Genomic DNA, 16,866 nt, shown 5'->3' on the forward strand with positions numbered 1-16,866 from the left:
CTGGGCATGGGCCCAAGGGAAGGAAGTCAGGGACGGGCTGGGCTGGCTAAGAGGCTCTTCTGGAGTGTCTAAAAGCAGCCTGTGGCCTCTTAGAGGGAAGTTCCAAGCAGAATGGAGCCAATCCTTCTGTGCTGCCAGGTGTCAAGCTGCTTCCAGGTGCAGGCTGGGAAAAGGAAAGGCTTAGGGCCCAGGAGGGTGGGACAGCCCTGGGCCAGGCACCCAGAGAAGTGGGCTCTGTCTGTCCTTGGAGATATTCAGTCCTTGAGTGAAGGACAACAATCCCGCCTTCACTCCTGGCTCAAACAGAAGGCTTGAAGTGGGAACAACGACTTGGAACATACAAGGCTTGAGAGATTCCTCCTGAGCTAAATCCCTCTCTAGTGCAACAGCCAAACTCCAGTTCTTTACCTGCTGCAGCCCCTGTACTGAAGGGCTGATCAGAACTGTGGCAGGGCTGAACTTCACTGGGCTTGGGGTTCTGCCATGGAGATGTCCCTGCAGCCATAGGCTGTCCCAGCAGAAAGGTGACCCCTGGGAGAGGGAGAGAGGGCTTGGAGCACCAACCAGCCACTGCCCTGGAGGGAGTGACCAGCTCTGTCCCCTCAGACAGCAGAGTGGGCCCTGGGGACAGAGGGCCCTTGGCCTGTGTGACCAGATCTCCAGGGTGACTCCTGGGGAGACTCATGGTAGTGAGCTGACCTGGGGGGATCAGCAGCTGTCCTTCACCAAGCCTAGCCCTTCCAGGGAGGGGAGAGGGACCCCTGAGTGCCACCTGCCCCCTCCTTATGCTGACCAGTGACTTACACCACGGAGTCCCTGGTCTGGGGGACTGAAGCAGCTGCTTCATGCCCCTTGGAGGCTGTGTGGAATCAGGCCTTGGATCAGGTGCTCAGGCTGGAGATAGAGAATCTTGGAATGGTTTGGGTTGGAAGGCTGGAAGATCATCCAGTTCCAACCCCCTGCCTGGGGCAGGGACACCTTCCACAAGAACAACTATTCCCTGGTACTGGGTGTAGATCCACCCTGGCTGAGCACCTCTTTGTCCCTGTGGTGCTGAGGACCATCAGAAGAGCACAAGGGAGAGACTGTTCCTCTTGGGCTGGCAGCCTCAGAGCTCCTGAGGAGCCCAGCAGGTGCTGGATCATCTCTGCTGCACCTGATGCTGCAGTTCCTCCTCTCGTTGCATGGAGGAAGAGGAAGGTCCAAGGGCAGCAGGTCCCAGTTTGGAAGCCCTTCCTGCCCCATGCTGATCTGCCTCAAAAGTACCATTTGCCAGCCAGGAACCCCGTGAGTATGGCTGAGAAGGTGCTTCATGGAGCATGGTCCTGTGCAGCCCCTTGGGAGATGTCCCTGTGTGTGTGCCAGCCCCCTTTGCACGGCCTGGGGGGACTTTGAGCCCCCCAGTCTGAGCATGACCCTCAGCACAGATCAGGATGAGATGCGGCTGCCCCTCAGCTTTTGGTTCCTGACAGGTCTGCCAGCACTGGGGATAAGGAGCTGAGCTGCAGAGGGACTTGTTGGTAACACAGAATGGGCCAAAAAGGTTCAAAAAGGTTGTCCTGGAGGAGGATGAGGGATGGGAACTGAGAGCTCAGGGCCCCCAGCTTGCTCTTTGGGGGAGCTCCAGGGCCTTCCCAGGGCAGCTGAGCGCTGGGATGAGCTGGGGCCTCTGAAGTAGCTGCATGCTCCCTTCTGTGGAGCATGTGGTGACGCAGCTGAGCCCTTTTCCCCTGCCAGATACAAGCAGGTTCCCCATCGCCCTCCACGAGGAGCCCAAGGACACTTCTGGGCACCCCCAGCAGGAAGAGCTGGGACTGGTGGTGTCCAGGTCTGTGTCCCACCCTCAGTCCTGAGGGAATAGTCCCCCTCTGGGATGGTGGGTGCATCCATCACCTGAGGCTGGGACCCCTCCAGCGGGTGCCTGTGGCTGTGCTGCCTCCCCCCATGAGCTGCTCTCCCCCACTCCCACTGCAACAAACAGGAATTTATTTGGGTTTGTCTCCCTAAAATTGTGTTACCACCAGGAGGGCACACAGCCTTGCAGCATCCCCCAGAATCAGAGCAGAGAGGGACTCCTGGTTCTGGTGCTTCCTGAGGGTAGGGACCCCACAGAGCCCTTGGGTGACATCACCCACCCACTGGGGGTGGTCCAGAACCACCCCATATCCCCAGTGCTGTGGGCACCAGCAATCCCTGGTTTCAGCACCATCCCCTCGGAACCCCCAGCTCCATCCACAGCCAGCAGCAGCCCTGGCACCAGTCAGGAGGGGAGTTCCAGCTGGGAGCATCTCAGTCCCTGCTGCTTGGGGTCTTCAGTCCCAGCTGGGGGCTCTGATAACACTGTGGGTCCTGGTGCTGGTTGGAAGCATCAGGACAATCTGTAGAGGCTCTGGGACTGGCTGGGAACCAGCTGGGGACTGGGGGCTGGTCAGGGACTGGATACCAGCCGGGGGGAACATGGTGCAGGCTGGGGACCTCCGATCCCAGCTGGAGGCCCTGCACTGGCTGGGGAGCCTGGTGCTGGTGTTGGGAGGGTTTGGCACTGGCTGGAGGGGCTGGGACTGGTGTGGGAGTCCTGCACTGGCTGGGGAGGGGCAGCACTGGCTGAGGGGGGTTGATTCTATCTCGAGGTTCCAGACCTCGGGAGGTCCAGTATTGGCTGGGGAGTTCTCATGGGTGTTCTGTGCTGGGTGGGTTCCTGTGCCGTGGGGGGACACGGTCTCATCCTGGCACTGCCTGCTCCACTCCAGTCCCTGCAGGTGCGGGGTGCCCGGCACCGGCCCGGGGCCCTGGTACCATTCCGGAGGGTGATGCCCCCGGGAGCTCCGGTACCGGCCGGGGGATGCTGCCGGCCCGGGGGTGATGCCAGCGGGGCTCCGGTGCTGCAGTGCCGCGGGTGCCAGCGGCGCTGCGGCAGCCGGGGCGGGGAGGGTGGAAGGGGCAGGTACCGGGGGCGGCGGGGCCGGGCGGGGCGGGGCGGGCCCGGGGCGGCGCTGCCGGTGCCGCTGCCGGCGCTGCCGGTGCCGGTGCCGGTCCGGTCCGGCGGGCCCGGGGCCGCGTGCGGGCGGGGCGGGGGCGGCGCTGCCGGCCCGGCCCGGGGCGGGGGGGGGGCCGGACGGGACGGTGACGGTCCCCGGCGCGGCGGGCCCGGCGCGGCCGCTGGCGGAGCATGAGGGAGCCATGAGCCCGCTGCGGGGGTGGCTGCTGGCCGCGCTGCTCTCGCTCGCCCCGCGGGCAGGTAGGTCCGGCCCCGCTCCCGCTCCGGCATCGCCCCGGTACCGGCCCCGCATCGCGCCCGCCGCGCTCCCGGCCCCGCTCCCGGCCCCGCATCGCCCCGCTCCGCTCCCGGCCCCGCCGCCGCCGCTGCGGCTTTTTCGCTGCATCGACACATTTTTCCGCAGCGCCGCCCCGCAGAGCCCCGGGAGGGGCCGGGCCCGGGGTTCCCCCCGCACCTGCCCGGCCCCGGCCCCGCAGCCCCGGCCCCGCGCCTGCCCCGGCCCCGCCGCGGCCCCTCAGCCCCGCGTCCTCCCCCCGGCCCCGGCCCCGCACCTGCCCCGGCCCCGCAGCGGCCCCCGCCGTGTTCCCTCTCCGGAGGTGGCCGCATAGCGGCCCCCATGTCCCCTTCAGGACGTGTCCCCATCTCGGCTTCCCCTCTCCCTGCATGCCCCATCGATGTCCTCACAGCAGCCCTCCACGTCCCCTTGGAATGTGTCCCTATAGCGGCCACCTCCCCGTGTCCCCTGGCTGTCACCTCTAAAGGTGTCCCTGCACCAGTCCTGCTGTCCTCTCGTTGTCCCCTCTAGGGGGATGTCCCCATACCAGTCTTCCATCTCCCATTCGGTGGTGTCCCCATCCCAGCCTTCTCTGTCCCCTGGGTGTCCCCTCTGAGATGTGTCCCCATTTCAGCCCCCCCTTTTCCCTGCATGTCCCCTCCAGGATATGCTGACCCCCCCAACCTTTCCTTCATTTCCTTCAGAAATGCCTTCACGGCATTTCTGAGCCCCCTCTCCCCTGCATGCCCCCCTCTGGGATGCATCACTTTATCAGCCACCCATGTCCCCTGTGTGTGTCCCCTCCAGGACATGCCACTGTATCTCAGACCGCCTGAGTTTCCCCACTCCGATGTATTCCCCTGCTCTGGGCACCCCTCCCGTGCTTTGCTGGGTGTCCCCTCCTGGGCATGCCACCGTACCTGGAGGTTCCCCAGCTATACACGCTGGGACAATCCCTGTACCCACCCTCCATCTTCCCAGGGCATCCCATCCAGGACATGAGTGTCCCCTTCTGGATGCAGTGCCACACTTGGGCCACCCCTGAGCATGTTCACCAACTCTGTCCCCTCGTGTTCCCACCCCTGCGTGTTCTCATCTCCTTGTCCTCGTCCCCAGCCCTCCACGTCCCCCTGTCCCCAGGCCCCTGTGTCTCCATCCCTGCTCCTCCCCGGGTCCCCGTCCCCCCAGCCCTCGCAGGGTGGCCGCCACCCCGTCCCCTCTCCCGCAGGTGCTGCCGCGCAGGCCGGAGCGCTGCCGCGGAGGCTCCCACGGGCCACATGGCAGGAAGGGCGGGTGGTGTCCCAGATCACCCACCCCAGCAGGCTGGTGGGGCAGAGTTCGGGCGGAGAAGTCCCAAAGCATCAGTTGGACACCAGGGTCAGGCATGAGCCCGGAGGAGGAGGAGGCGGAGGACCCGTAAGTGAACGACAGCCCCCGGCCCACTCCCTTTCCGGGGTCCCTGCCAGTGACAGGTCCGGGTCCCCAGGCAGCCGCCGTCGCTGGCCCAGCCACAGCCCGGCGTGTGCGCGGGCACCGGCATCCCGAACCGGAGCCCTCGTCCGCCCGGGGACCATCCCGCTGCCATCCTCCCCCGAGGGACACTGACTTGTGCCGCAGAATGCCGTGAAATCTGGGTGTTGGGAGAGATGAAACGGGAGCGGGCGGGTGGCGAGCAGGGCTCCCAGGGGAACAGGCTCGTGGGTCCGGCAAGGACGGATCCAGCCCGCTCGGGAGCCGCCCCGCATGTCCCAGCCCGTGCTGGTCCCCAGAGCTCCGCGGGCCCGGGGCAGTGACCTTCCCCCATCGCGGCTGTCCCAGCGCCCCGGGCAGCGGCACACGCGCCCCATCCGGCCCCGGGGAGTTGCGGCGTTGGCAGCCGCCGAGGCCGGCGCCCATCGATCCCCGTCCGCGCCGGATAAAGGCGAGATGAGGAGCTGCTCTCGCCGCAGAGGTGATTTACACCCGGCGTCGAGTGAAACCGCCGGAGGCCGGGAAGCGCCGCGCTGGCGGGGGGCCAGGGAGGTGTTAAGCCAGGGAGTCGCGGCGGGACGGAGCAGCCGAGCTCCTGGGGAATTCGGGGCCGGCTCCCGGCGGCAGAGCCCCCTCCGGCAGTGCTGCCGGACCCCGGGAATGCGGTCGGGGCCCGGGGCATCCCCTCCGTGCGATGGCAGACGGCTCCTCATCCCTGTGTCCTCATCCCGAGCCGCCCCGGGTTCCCCGCAAGGGGCCAGGGCACGCCGGGATGGATTTGGCTGCTCTGCCGTTTCCCCGTGCGAAGCACCGGAGGCCCCGCAGCCGGTGCCGGGCTCTGTCACCCGTGCGCAGAGTTTGCCGGGTGTGAGGCCGCGCCGCAGCGCTCGGCTCCCGCTGCCGGCGGCAGGAATTAGGTCAGGAGCGGCGGCGCCGCAGGGCGGGAGAAGCGGCGGCTCGGGCTGGGCCCGGCTCAGGGGGGACCCTCCGGCAGCCCCACCCCGGCACGGCACCCGCGGAGGGAGCGATGGATGGGATGCAGGTGCCATCCCAGTGCTCCAGGGGTGATGGGTTTGAGAGAAAAAAACCCAAACCGTTTTCCTTTATGCTGAATTTTTCGGTTAAAAAAAAAATGAGTGCATCTTCACAGGCTGGGTATTTGGATTGGGGTTTAAATTATTATTTTAGTTATGAATTTCTGGGAGGGCTGACTGCTCTGGCTGTCCTGCAGGGGCTGCACCTGGCACAGGTGAGCTTCATGGTGCGTGCCTTCGGCTCAGCCTTCACCCTCGATCTGCGGCTGAACCAGTGAGTGACCCGGGGGCCGTGGCTGCTGCTGCCCCCCGGGAGGAGCTGGGGGTGCTCGGGGATGGGGGAGTTGTGCAGAGCCATCCCAGCAGCAGGGGCTGAGCCGGGGGGTGGAGCGGAGAGGAGAGAGACCCATGGGATGCCAGCGCCCTGCCAGACTGGGGGGTCCTATGCTGGGGTCGTTCCTTGTATGTGGATGGTGGGTGGTCTCCCGCACCGGGGTGGTGCCCTGCACATGGATGGCTGCTGTCGTCTCCCTCTTCCTCCTCTTCCTCCTCTTCCTCCCCACCCCACGGCCTCTCACCCCCCTCCTGCTCCCGGCAGCCACCTCCTCGCCTCCCACTACGTGGAGCACCACGTCGGCGCGGGCAGCAACGGCAGCCACAGCACGGTAAGATGTGTGCCATGCTGTGCAAAACCACCGTGTGCCAAAACACCGTGTGCCAAACCATGCTGTGCCGTCCTGTGCCAAATTACACCATGCTGTGCCATGCTGTGCCACTGCAGCGCTTTTGGTGACCGGTTCATAAATCCCACAAACACCCGGGAATGGCCCCCAGCAGCTCGGCTTCCCCCGACCCCCGTGCCCCTGGGTGCCCCTGGGTTCCCCTGGGTGTCCCTGGGTGCCCCTGGGTGTCCCTGGGTGTCCCTGGGTGCCCCTGGGTTCCCCTGGGTGTCCCTGGGTGTCCCTGGGTGCCCCTGGGTGCCCCTGGGTGCCCCTGGGCGCTCAGCCGCTGCCTGGCAGGCTGCTGCCATGGTGCTGGGGGATGCTCCTGGAGCGGGGGATCCCCTGGGTGCTGTGGGCACCGGGCACAACCTGGGGGTGCCTGGCAGTGAACCCCAGAGCCCCCAGCCTGGGTGCGGCCCCTGGGGCTGCGGGACAGGGCGGGACCCGAGGCTCAGCGCCCGTCCGCGCTCCGCAGGGCGCCGGGGAGCACTGCTACTACCAGGGCCGGATCCGGGGGCAGCCCCGCTCCTTCGCCGCTCTCTCCAGCTGCCAGGGCCTGCGGTGAGTACCCCACTGCCGACAGCGGGGCCGGGGGGCTGCACCCCTCTGCACCCCTCTGCACCCCGACACGCTCACCTCTGTTTGCAGCGGGGTCTTTTCGGACGGCCGAGCCACGTACCTGATCGAGCCCCAGGCGGGCGCCGAGCACGGGCAGGTGAGCGGTGGCACCTGCCTAAACACCCCGAGGCAGCTTTACTGGTCTGCCTGTGCCTTGGGGACAGCCGCGGGGACACGGGGACGTGGCCGTCCTCCCCTCCCGCTCACACACCTTTCCCCGAGCAGGGCCTTCGACCACACGTCGTCCAGCGCATCCCCAGCTGTCCCCGACTGGGTGAGCCTTTTCACAGAGCTGTTCCTGGGGAGCTGTGGTGGTGGCCTCAGTGCCTCCGTGTCCTGGTGCCCCACCACCTCTGTCCCTTCCCTCCAGGCTGCCTCTTCCCTGCGCTGAGCCAGCGTGGCCCGGGTGACATACCAAAGCTGCGGCGGCGGCGGCAGGTGAGTGGGGACAACGGGGTGCAGCAGGGCAGGACACAGAGGACATGGGCAGGGGACAAGTGTCCTTGACCCTGGCTGATTTCTGCCTGGTGTCTGCGGGTGCAGCCAGGCCCCTCCGTGGGTACAGGGTCGTGTTTGCAGAGTGCTGCTTCTGCCTGGGCTCAGGGGTGTCCAGGGCTCCCACTAGAATCTTAGTGGGGCTGCATCCCAAAACCACCCCGCGGCTCTCCCTGTGTCCCAAACATCCCTGGAGGGGTCAGGAGCCCCAGCCGGGTGCTGGTGCCGGCTCAGCCGCGGGTTCCCTCTGCAGGTCCGCCGAGCCCAGCACACGGTGCACAGCGAGACCAAGTACATCGAGCTGGCCGTGGTGAATGACCATCAGCTGGTGAGCCGGGGGTTCCCGGGGCTGGCGGGGGCGGAGAGGGGTCGGGCTGCCCCCCTCCCAATCCCACCTGGCCCCTGGTGTGCCCCCAGTTCCTGCAGCTTCGCAAGTCCGTAGTTCTCACCAGCAACTTCGCCAAGTCCGTGGTCAACCTGGCTGACATGGTGAGGGGGGGGTCCCTGGAAGGACTTTTTCTCTGAGGGGGGGGGGGGGTTGTTTCTGGGAGGGTTAATTCCCAGCATGTGATGGGTTTGTCCCTTGGGGGCTTCATTCCCGTGGGATTTATCCCCAGTGGGTCTATTCCTGGAGAGAGGGTTTATCCCCCACCCTGGTGGGGTTATCCTTGAGGGGAATGTTCCCAGCAGCTGGTGGATTTGTTCCCAGGGAGTTTCTCCCTAGTTCCTGGTGGTTTATCCCTGGGGGTTGGTCCTCAGCACCTGCTGGGTTGGTCCCTTGAGAGGTTGGCCCCAGGGAGTTTGTCCCACTCAGGTTTTTTTTTCTTTGGCACTGGGTGGGTTTGTCCACCAGAGCTTTGTCCCTGGGGAATTGTCCCTGGTGACGGATGTGTGTGCCCAGCTCCTGAAGTTGTCCACAGCGGTTTATCCCCAGTAGCTGCTGGGTTTGTCCCTGGGAGGGGTCGCGTCCCCAGCACCGTCCCTTTGTCCCCCCAGATCTACAAGGAGCAGCTCAACACGCGCATCGTGCTGGTGGCCATGGAGACGTGGGCGGCCGAGGACAGGATCCGGATGGGGCCAGACTCCCTGGAAACGCTGAACGAGTTTGTGAAGTACCGGCGCGAGGGGCTGGCAGAGCACAGCGACACCGTCCACCTCTTCTCGTGAGCGCTGTGGCCACGTGTCCCCCCGGGGCCGGGGACCGCCTCCCCCGTCCCCACCGTCCTCTTCCTCGCAGGGGTCGGACGTTTCAGAGCAGCCGCAGCGGCACCGCCTTTGTCGGGGGCATTTGCTCCCCTGCCCGGGCCGGCGGCGTCAACGAGGTGGGTGCGGGGACACCCCCGAGGGCGGGCTGGGGACAGGCCCGGGGGTCCCCGCGGTGACACCGCGTCCCTCCCGCGCAGTACGGCAACGTGGCGGCCATGGCGGTGACACTGGCGCAGACACTGGGGCAGAACGTGGGCATGATGTGGAACAAGCACCGCACGGCCGCAGGTACCCACCTCCCGCGGGGCCTGGGGACCTTGGGGACACGTCGCGGTGCCACCAGGCCGGCGGCGGGACAGCCAGCACCCCCAGCCCTCTCCTCTCCTCCCAGGGGACTGCCGCTGTCCGGACTCGTGGCTGGGCTGTATCATGGAGGACACAGGGTGGGTGCCCGCTCGGGGTGGCACTGCCACTATCCCCTGCCACACCTCGTGTCACCGCTGCCGGCGGGGGCATCGCCCAGGTCCTGCCCGGGTTCGGGTGCCTGGAAGTGCCCGCGGGCACGGGCAGGGTGTGACAGTGTGACAGTGACCCCCACCACCCCACAGGTACTACCTCCCACGGAAGTTCTCCCGCTGCAGCATCGATGAGTACAACCAGTTCCTGCAGGACGGCGGCGGCAGCTGCCTCTTCAACAAACCCCTGAAGGTATCGGCCTCTCTGGGGGTCGCAGTGGGGAGCGACGCTCTGGGGGTGGCTTCCGGGGTCCCTCGGGACTCGTGGTGTCCCCAGCCCCTGTCATGGCCAAGTCCCAGAGCGGGAGGAGCCTCGTGCCTGGCAGCAGTTTGGGCTGCTGCCATTCCCCGTGATGGTGATGCCCTTTTGGGGGGCTCATGGCAGCAGCTGGCTCGGGGGTCCCCAGAGCTCTTTGTGCGTTTGTGTCATGTCCCCGCCTCGGTCCCGGCAGCTCCTGGACCCGCCGGAGTGCGGCAATGGCTTCGTGGAGGCGGGCGAGGAGTGCGACTGCGGCTCGCTGGCGGTGAGCAGGGTCCGGGGGGCTCCCCCCGCTCCGGGGGCTGCCAGGGCGCTGACGGCCCTGATCCCGGCTGCTGTCCTGGCAGGAGTGTGCGAGGAGCGGGGGAAACTGCTGCAAGAAGTGCACCCTGACCCACGACGCCATGTGCAGCGATGGGCTCTGCTGCAAGGGCTGCAAGGTGCGGGGCTGGGAGCATCCGGGGGGCCCGGGGGGCCCAGGGTCCACATGTGGATCCGCTGGGGTCCTGTCCCATTCCTGATGAGTTGGGTTTGTGCCCCGGGCAGTACGAGCCACGTGGCGTCTCCTGTCGGGAGGCTGTGAACGAGTGTGACATCCCCGAGACCTGCACCGGGGACTCCAGCCAGGTGAGCGGGGACAGGAGACGTGGTGGGACACGCTGTGGAGCCTTGTGGCATCACCCAACGTCTTCTCCACGTCCCCACAGTGTCCCCCCAACCTCCACAAACTGGATGGATACTTCTGTGAGAACGAGCAGGTGAGTTCAGCCCAGCCGGGTGGGACATGGCCCTGGGGCTGGGCACATCCCCACAGGCTCCAGCTTCGGGGCTTGTGCATGTTGGAAGTGCACTGGGGACTGTCCAAGGCCCCGCTGGACAGGGCTTGGAGCAGCCTGGTCTGGTGGAAGGTGTCCCTGCCCATGGCAGGGGATGGAACTGGATGGGCTTTTAGGTCCCTTCCAGCCCAAACCAGCTTGTGACATTTGTCAGGAGCACAGCCACAGCTGAGCCACACACACACATGAGGGTGTGGGGTTTGGGGTGGGCAGGGGGCGCTGAGCCCCCGCTGCTGTCCCGTAGCTGTGCACACATGTGCCTTCTGAGCCCTGCACCACATGAGCTGGGGCGGTGGTCCTGGGGCCCGGCACGGGGGATGTGTGGGGGGCTCACTGTCCCTGCAGCACGAGTGTGTGACCCTCACCCCTCCAGCCCTGAGCCCTCTCCCCTCCCTGCAGGGACGATGCTACGGCGGGCGCTGCAAAACCCGGGACCGTCAGTGCAACGCGCTGTGGGGCCGCAGTGAGTGCTGGCCTGGGGTGCGGGGACGCGGGGGGTGACGAGCGGGTGACACTCGCTCTCTGCCAGGCTCGGCCGAGCGCTTCTGCTACGAGAAGCTGAACGTGGAGGGGACGGAGCGGGGGAACTGCGGGCGCGAGGGCCTGGGCTGGCTGCAGTGCAACAAGCAGTGAGTGACCCCTGTCCCCGCGGCCCCTCCCGGTGCCACCTGCCGTCCTGGTGACACCACCGCTGCCTTGAAGGGACGTCCTCTGCGGCTTCCTCCTGTGCGCCAACATCTCGGGCTCGCCGCGGCTGGGGGAGCTCAGCGGGGAGATCGCCACCACCACCTTCTACCACCAGAACCGCTACGTGGACTGCAGGTAAGGGTGCCACCGCGGGCAGCGGCTCGGCCCCGGGGCCCCGGGGTGCGGCTGTCACCCGCCGTGCCTGTCCTGCCACAGGGGCGGCCACGTGCAGCTGGTGGATGGGTCGGACCTGAGCTACGTGGAGGACGGGACACCGTGCGGGCCCGGAATGCTCTGTCTCGACCGCAAATGCCTTCCAGCCAGCGCCTTTAACTTCAGCTCCTGCCCCGGCAGCTGGGACGGGAAGATCTGCTTCGACCACGGGGTGAGGGGCGCGGCGGGGACAGGAGAAACCGGACAGTGTCACGGTCCGCGGGGTGACGCCGTTTCCTCTCACAGGTTTGCAGCAACGAGGGGAAGTGCATCTGCCGGGCGGAGTGGACGGGGAAGGACTGCAGCGTCTACGACCCCATCCCTGAGCCGAAGCCGACGGGGGAGACGGAGCGATACAAGGGTCCGTGTGCCCGCGGGGGACACGGGCTCCCTGCTGTCCCCAGGCCACACGGGCTGGGCTGTCCCGCTTTGTCCCCAGCCCCAGCGCGGCTCCAGTGTCCCCCCACCCTGGTGCCACAGCTCAGCTGGGCACGGCTGGGTTCGTGCCCCCTCGGCCCCAGGTCCCCACAGCTCTGGGTCATCCCTGGGGCTGTGTCCCCGTGTCCCCACATCCCGTCCCCACTGAGATGTGTCCCTATGGCTGGGTTTGTCTCCTTCCCCACAGCACTGGGACTGTCCTGGGGCTCTGTCCTGGTGTCCCCCTGTCCCCTCCCCACTGACGTGTTCCTTGTGGCTGGGTTTGTCCCCTTCCCGAGTTCCCACAGTACTGGGGCATCCCTGGGCCTATGTCCCCATGTCCTCTTCCCACTGACGTGTGACCCTGTCCCCTCCTCCGTGTCCCATCTGTCACAGGTCCCAGTGGCACCAATATCATTATCGGCTCCATCGCGGGGGCCGTGCTGGTGGCTGCCATCGTCCTAGGGGGGACAGGCTGGGGATTTAAGTAAGCAGCCACCGCATGGCTCGTCCCCTCTGCTGCTGTCACCGGCCACGTCCCCTCTGCACACCGTCACCACGCCAGGGCCAGGCCGTGCCCTGCTGGGGCACTGCCACGACACCCAGCTGGGCACCCCCTGTGGTGTGGCCTCTGGTCCCCTCGGCCCTGCCTGGCCCCCTGACCCTGCCTGGTCCCTTGTCCCAGCCCCTGCCTGACCCCTGGCCCTGCCTGCCCTGCCTGCATGTGCCATTGAGGTGTCACTGTCACCCGGACCCCGTGGCCGTGTCTGTCCCCAAGCATGGGGTGCTGGGGCTGTGCGGTGCCCCCCCCGTGTGTGCTCCTGCCTGGCACTGGGACACCGCTGCTGCCTGTGGGACCAGGGACACTGGGGCGGGGGGGACGCACCAGCGGGGACAGCGGGGACACGGGGGTGGCACTAATGCTCCTCTCCTTTCCCCCTGCCACCCCCCCAAGGAACATCCGCCGAGGAAGGTACGACCCGGCGCAGCAGGGAGTGTAACCGTGTCTCCCCCATCGTCTCGTCACCGTCCCTGTCACCGTCACCGTCCGGCAGCCTGACGGCGTGGGAGCCCCCGGGCCCGTCTGTCCGTGTGCTGTGTGTCCGGCCGTGCTGTCTCCATCTCTGTGCCCCCCCGGCTGAAGGGCGGCAGCGGCTGGGGGGGCCTGGCAGCAGCTCCCCCCCCGGTGCCGGCTCGTTTCAGCTCAGTGTCCCCCCGTGTGTCACCCCCCTGTCACAGCCCCCCACTAAACGCACCCCACTTCTGTGTTGCAGGTCCGGGGGGGCCTGAGCGGGGCCGCTCTGCCCCACCCCCCCAGCGCCTCATTAACAGCAATTAAATGGGGCGGCGCTGCCGAGGGTCGAGCCGAGGAGGAGAGCGGTGGGGGGAGACACCCGGGACCGCCCCCCGGCCCCCCCGCACCGCCACGAATGTACGGGGACCCCCCGACCCCCGGGCTGGTGACACCCGGCCCCGGATGGATGGATGGATGGATGGATGGGTGGATGGATGGATGGATGGATGAATGTACCCGTGGGCCAGCGGGGAGCCCCACAGCCCCCTCTGCCCTCCAGCGGCATCTTCCACCCGGGGGCCCGGCACCCCAAAAGACAGACCCCTGTACCCCAGGACAAGGCCAGTGTCCCCAGGAAGAGGCCAGTACAGCCCAGTACCAGGCCAGTGCCCTTTCCCAGTTCAGGGCCTGCAGTGGTGTCCCCTCACCCCCGGTGCTGGGTCCCTTGGGGGCCAGGTCCTGCACCCCCAGATGTGCCTCCCCGCCCCCCCAGCAGCTCAGCAGCCCCTGTGTGGGGTTTATCCCCTCAAATCCTCCCCCGATGGCCCATGTCATGGCTGCACCTCCAAGCCATGGGACCCTGAAGTCCCCAGTGGTGGGACAGGCACCCACAGGTGACAGCTCTCCCTCAAGACTTTCCCCCACTTCCCCAGCTCAGGCAGGTGAACCCCAAACTGGTGACACTGGGGCTGGGGGGACAGAAGGGCCCCCCTGGGGGTCCAGGGTCCAGGGTGAGCCCTGGGCTGGGGACACACACAGCTGCTTGCTGGGTGGCACCTGTCACCCCAGCCCCAGGGCAGGCTTGTGGCACCCCCAGACTGGGTGTACCCCACCCCAATGGCAGGCTGGGGGGGGCATCACCCTCTCCCTGTGGCACGTGGCACATGTCACCCTGCATGGGGTGGCTCTAGAGAGCCACCCAGACCACAGCACCACGGACCACTGGGGGCCGCACTGGTCCCTTTAACCACTGGTGACACTCAGCATGGAGGGGGGACATCCCCGGTGAGACTTGGTGACAGAGCCCGGTGTGCGTGTGTATGTGTGAGGACACTCCTGGGGACACTCAGCATGGGGACAATGGGAGTGTGGGGGTGTCCCCTCTGTGTCCCCTCCTTACCCAGTGTCCCTGCCCACCCTTTGCCATGGAGACAGAGAGTGACCACGGGTGTCCCCAAGCCCAGCCATGGCCAAAGTGTGTGGTGGCACCCAGCCTGATGTGACAGTCCCACTGGCACCCACGGGTGCCGTGGCTGTGGTGGCACCCCGGGGTACAGGGTGGGAGGTGACAGCAGGATGGGGTGGCTGGACATCTCCTGGCTGGGCTTCGGTGGTGGCTTCTTGTGTGACGTGTCAGCACCGGGCTGGGACACGTGGGGACCTGGGACCACCGTGGGCACCAGGGGTCTGGGATCAACCCCCCATCTCTATCACTGTCACCACAGTGTCCCCACAGCTGCCACAGCCGAAGCGCCGGGGTCCTCCCCGCGGCGAGGCGACACTCATGGTTCAGAGCAAGAAGCCACCGCTGTCACTGGGTTTGGGGACATTAATATATATATATATGTATATATATATATATATATATAAAAAACACTGGGATTTTTCTTAATGATTTTAACGCTGTCAGGGCGGGAGGGCCGGCGGCGGGGGGCACCCGGTGCTTCCAGAGCCAAGAGAGCAAAGCCCCCGCAGCCCCCGCTGCCCCCACGGGCCCGGCCCGGGGACGAGCGCAGCGGGGCAGGGTCCCCGTCCCCTCTCGCCGCACCGCCGCCACCCCGCAGCGCCCGCTCCGCTCCGCCGGGCCGGGCCGTCCCCCGCCTGCCCCCAGCTCCCTCCCGCTTTGCACGTGCTGGGAGCCGCCGCCGGAGCCGCCGGAGCCGCCGCTCCCGCCTCGGCCGCCTCCCGCAATGTCGCAGAATTTATTTACAATAAAGATTTGGAAAACGACGGGGCTCCGTTTCTCAGCCGCGTGGGGAGACAGGGCACGGGGCGGGGAGGCTCCCGGGTGGAATCTGAGAGGATGCTCCGATCCCTCCAGCTCATCCCGCTGAGGCTTTCCCCACGTCCCACATTCCACCCCGGCCTGTCCATCGCCGTGTCTGAGTCAGGAGACCCAGGCGGTGTGGAGGTGATGGCACACGGTGAGTGTCACCGAGCTCCCTCCCTCTCAGCTTTTGCCGGCCTTAGGACCCTGTCGCACTGTGGGGACACGTGGCTCCCCGCCCCATCGCAGAGATGCTCAGGCCCTGTGCCGCTCCATCCCTGTCCCAGCACAGGGACACTGCTCCTTCCCAGGGACACTCTCAGCTGAGTGAGCGCCCTGCAGGGTCCTGGCAGCAACCCCCGGCCGAAGGGCACTGGGGGACAGGTCCCCACCTCCCAGAGGGACCCACCAGGATGGAGCATCTTCCCACGGAACCAGCCCGGCTGGTGCTCGGCTCAGCTGGGGCTGCACCCCAAAGCTCAGCGCAGGGGCAGCCGGGCTCACAGGGCCAGCCGGGCTCACAGGGCCAGCCGGGCTCACAGGGACAGCCGGGCTCACAGGGACAGCCGGGCTCACAGGGCCAGCCGGGCTCGCAGGGACACCGGGCTCACAGGGACAGCCGGGCTCGCAGGGACACCGGGCTCGCAGGGACACCGGGCTCGCAGGGACACCGGGCTCGCAGGGACAGCCGGGCACGGCCGGGCTCGCAGGGACAGCCGGGCTCGCAGGGACACCGGGCTCGCAGGGACAGCCGGGCTCACAGGGACACCGGGCTCGCAGGGACAGCCGGGCTCGCAGGGACACCGGGCTCGCAGGGACAGCGGCTGAGCCCCGGTAGTCTCCCCGGCACCGCGGCTCCTGCTCGCACACCGACCAGGAGAGGGCTCTCCCAGCACAGCCCATGAGCGGCTCCGGCGGCCCCAGGACGCCCCAGGGCCACGCCTGTCCCCGCGGTCCCCGCACCGGCACAGCCTGGGGACAGGAGCTGGGGGTGCGGCACATCCCCTGTTCGGGGTCCTGCGCTGGCCAGGGGTCACCACACCAGCCTCACTCCCCTCGGGAACCCTTCTCTGCCCGCCGGGGACAAGGGGCAGGATTTGGGACAATTCCTGCTGTGACCACGTCCCCAGAGCCCCCAGACATGGGGCTGGAAGTGCCCCTCTGCCTGAGGAGCCCTGAGGGACTCGCTCTGCTGCCCCTGGTGAGAACACATCAGCTCCAGCTCCAGCCAGGGGGTTTGGGGTGCCTGAACGCCGCGGGGTGCTGCTCCCTCGGGAGGACACCCAGCCCCGGGCCGACGCCTCTCTCCGGCCCCAGCCCACCGTATTTAAGCGATCACCATCAGCCCCTTGCTCTGCCCCCCGTGGCAGCACCGAGCGAGGGGTGAGGAAGAGGCTGGAGGTGCCTCTGGCCGTGGCAGTGACTGGGGGGTGACCGGGGGGTCTGCACCAGCATCCCCTCGCCCCTGTGTCCTCCTGGCCAGGCCAAGGCTGGCAGCAAACGGGGCTGTTTCCCCCTGACACCGCTGCAGTGGCATCTCTGCACCCCACGAGGGGTTTGGTGCAGTTTTGCTCCATCCACAGCGGAGCTGTGCCACAGCACAGAGTTATTTTGGGCTGGTGTCGAGATACCAGCGCGATGAGTGAGTCAGAAATATTCCAGATGCACTGGCTGCTTCTGAATCTTGACTTACTCAAAATCTTTAGGGTCAGGAGGGCAAAAAACATGAATTCAAGTGGGCCCAGCTGAGCCTGCTGCCCTGCAGAGTCACACAACACTCATAGCTCATGCTCAGGGCAGGGCTCCTCTGCCAGGGGCTGGGGCACAAGGACAGCACAGTG

At 67.0% G+C, this 16,866-nt stretch overlaps 1 protein-coding gene across 2 annotated transcripts; it reads left to right on the forward strand.

The window, feature by feature from the left end:
* Window positions 1-3,067: 3,067 nt before the first annotated feature.
* Window positions 3,068-13,222, forward strand: ADAM11 (ADAM metallopeptidase domain 11). 2 transcript variants are annotated; one of them, XM_066336577.1, is made up of 27 exons: window positions 3,068-3,238; window positions 4,501-4,688; window positions 5,974-6,050; window positions 6,375-6,441; window positions 6,974-7,059; window positions 7,147-7,213; window positions 7,342-7,390; window positions 7,487-7,554; window positions 7,865-7,939; window positions 8,029-8,100; window positions 8,608-8,774; window positions 8,849-8,933; window positions 9,015-9,105; window positions 9,209-9,260; window positions 9,426-9,525; window positions 9,785-9,856; window positions 9,939-10,031; window positions 10,138-10,218; window positions 10,299-10,349; window positions 10,827-10,890; window positions 10,957-11,056; window positions 11,130-11,249; window positions 11,331-11,499; window positions 11,574-11,688; window positions 12,141-12,231; window positions 12,700-12,717; window positions 13,019-13,222. In XM_066336577.1, exons 1-27 carry the CDS (start codon window positions 3,181-3,183, stop codon window positions 13,032-13,034), a joined length of 2,292 nt encoding a protein of 763 aa, XP_066192674.1. In that variant the 5' UTR covers window positions 3,068-3,180; the 3' UTR covers window positions 13,035-13,222. The 2 variants fall into 2 exon arrangements, with proteins under 2 accessions (XP_066192674.1, XP_066192673.1); XM_066336576.1 differs by lacking the exon at window positions 13,019-13,222 and having other exon boundaries at window positions 12,700-12,843.
* Window positions 13,223-16,866: the final 3,644 nt, after the last annotated feature.

Source organism: Sylvia atricapilla, chromosome 27, assembly GCF_009819655.1.
Source record: "Sylvia atricapilla isolate bSylAtr1 chromosome 27, bSylAtr1.pri, whole genome shotgun sequence".
Lineage (NCBI taxonomy): Eukaryota > Metazoa > Chordata > Aves > Passeriformes > Sylviidae > Sylvia > Sylvia atricapilla.